The 1,661-nt window shown below is 29.0% G+C and overlaps 1 protein-coding gene across 1 annotated transcript in view; it reads right to left on the bottom strand.

The window, feature by feature from the left end:
- LOC117172674 (mediator of RNA polymerase II transcription subunit 31) overlaps window positions 1-998 on the bottom strand; it is a 17,132-nt gene extending 16,134 nt beyond the window's left edge. Inside the window, exon 1 of the mRNA XM_033360801.1 lies at window positions 789-998. Within this exon, the coding sequence (XP_033216692.1) occupies window positions 789-852 (64 nt within the window). The 5' untranslated portion in view covers window positions 853-998. The remainder of the gene's footprint in view (window positions 1-788) is intronic.
- Between the last annotated feature and the right edge of the window lie 663 nt (window positions 999-1,661).

Genomic DNA, 1,661 nt, shown 5'->3' with positions numbered 1-1,661 from the left:
CATAAATGAAAAAAAAAGATTAAAGAAAAATAATTTTTAATTAAATAGTTGGATTATCAAAAAAAAGACGAATTTTCAGTTAAACAATTGCATTTTCCGCTGAAAAGAATTATTTGATTGTTTGAACCAAAAACAATTGATTTTAAACAAAATAATACAATTTTATATTCATTTCCTAAGTTTACAAAATCTTAGAAAGATGTTCTGTGGGGAGGAAAAGGGAGCATATAATAAATCCTATGAAATCTAACATGGGAGGAAGACGGGCGGGGGTTTGAAAATTCGCCGTTTTTGGTAGAAAATTCATTCATTTTGTAAAAAAATTAATCTATTTGGTTGAAAATTCAACGACCAGCTCGAAAATGAACTTTTTTGTTGAAATTCTGATTTGAACCATTCGCATTCTTCAAAAATCATTTTAAATATTCTCAATTATCTCAGAAAAACTATATAATTATATTCATCTCAAACACAATTACACAGTTAAGATATAAGAAGTTATTCGAAATTTATATTGTGTCTAAAAATTCTTGTTTTCTTGAATTGAAAAAACTAATGTGATACAAAAATGAATCGATAGTGTAAATAATTTTGCATTTTTCTTAAATGTGGCAACCTGAAACAACAGGCAATGTTGAAAAACAGACAGGTGCGCATCGTGCAATTTGACGAAGGGAGTAAGTTGGCACACGGGGCAATTTGACATATGGACTATCCCATCTTAGGAAAAAAAAGTATCTTCAGATTTTTTTGCTTAATTTAATGTAGGTAATTTTGAAAATTTTTACCTGTGACTCCTTCATTATTAGTAGCATTCATGTCACCAAAGTTATCGACAAGAAGTTCTATCATTTTCACTGAAGTTGCACTTTGGTGAAAATCCAAACCTGAATTATTTTCAGAATCACCATGAGGATGATAATTTGACTGAGAGGTGTTCCAAGCTTTATTACTGTCACGTTTACTTTCTTCAAAAACCTTCCAAAATGGTCTGTTATTAACATCACTTCTTGTATTAATATCAAAACCACGACGGATCAGCAAATCAAGTGAAATAGCATTTTTTTTTACAAGCGACATTTCTTTTAAAGCGTATTTAGTCACCATATTTTGTAATTCATCCTGCTCATCTCCTACGTCAATAAGAGCACCATAATCAAAGAGGTGTTTTAAAAAAGCTTCTTTATTTGCTGTCTGATTTTTATATAAAGCATAATAAAGTATTGTTCTTTTCTTATGATCCTGAGCATTAATGTCAAAGTTTTTCCCTTTTTTTAGAACTAATTTAAATGTGTTTTTGTCTCCATTTTGCAGTACAAAGTGGAGTAGGAGAGAATATTTTGTACCTGGCAAGTTAAAGTCAGTTTCCTGATTCAAAATGAATTTAGCAATTTTCTTGCATTTCTTGACAGTAATTTTCGATTGTCTATCATTTAATGAATTTAAGTAATCATCTAATAATAGTTTTCGAAGAAAGCCGATGTCTAATTTGAACGCCATGATAAGTTTGTAATCAAGAAAATTGATTAATATTTCTTCAATTATAAATAATTTTATTTTTCAATCAGGTGGTTATTCAATCAATTCTTTGGAGCTCTAGTTATCTAGATCAAGTCCTGTAATAATAAAAAAATTAATGAATTAAGGAACATCCTTTAATT

The sequence above is a fragment of the Belonocnema kinseyi genome, chromosome 5 (assembly GCF_010883055.1).
Source record: "Belonocnema kinseyi isolate 2016_QV_RU_SX_M_011 chromosome 5, B_treatae_v1, whole genome shotgun sequence".
NCBI lineage: Eukaryota > Metazoa > Arthropoda > Insecta > Hymenoptera > Cynipidae > Belonocnema > Belonocnema kinseyi.
The sequence above is the reverse complement of the archived record's forward strand: the minus strand, read 5'-3'. Positions and strand labels throughout refer to the sequence as shown.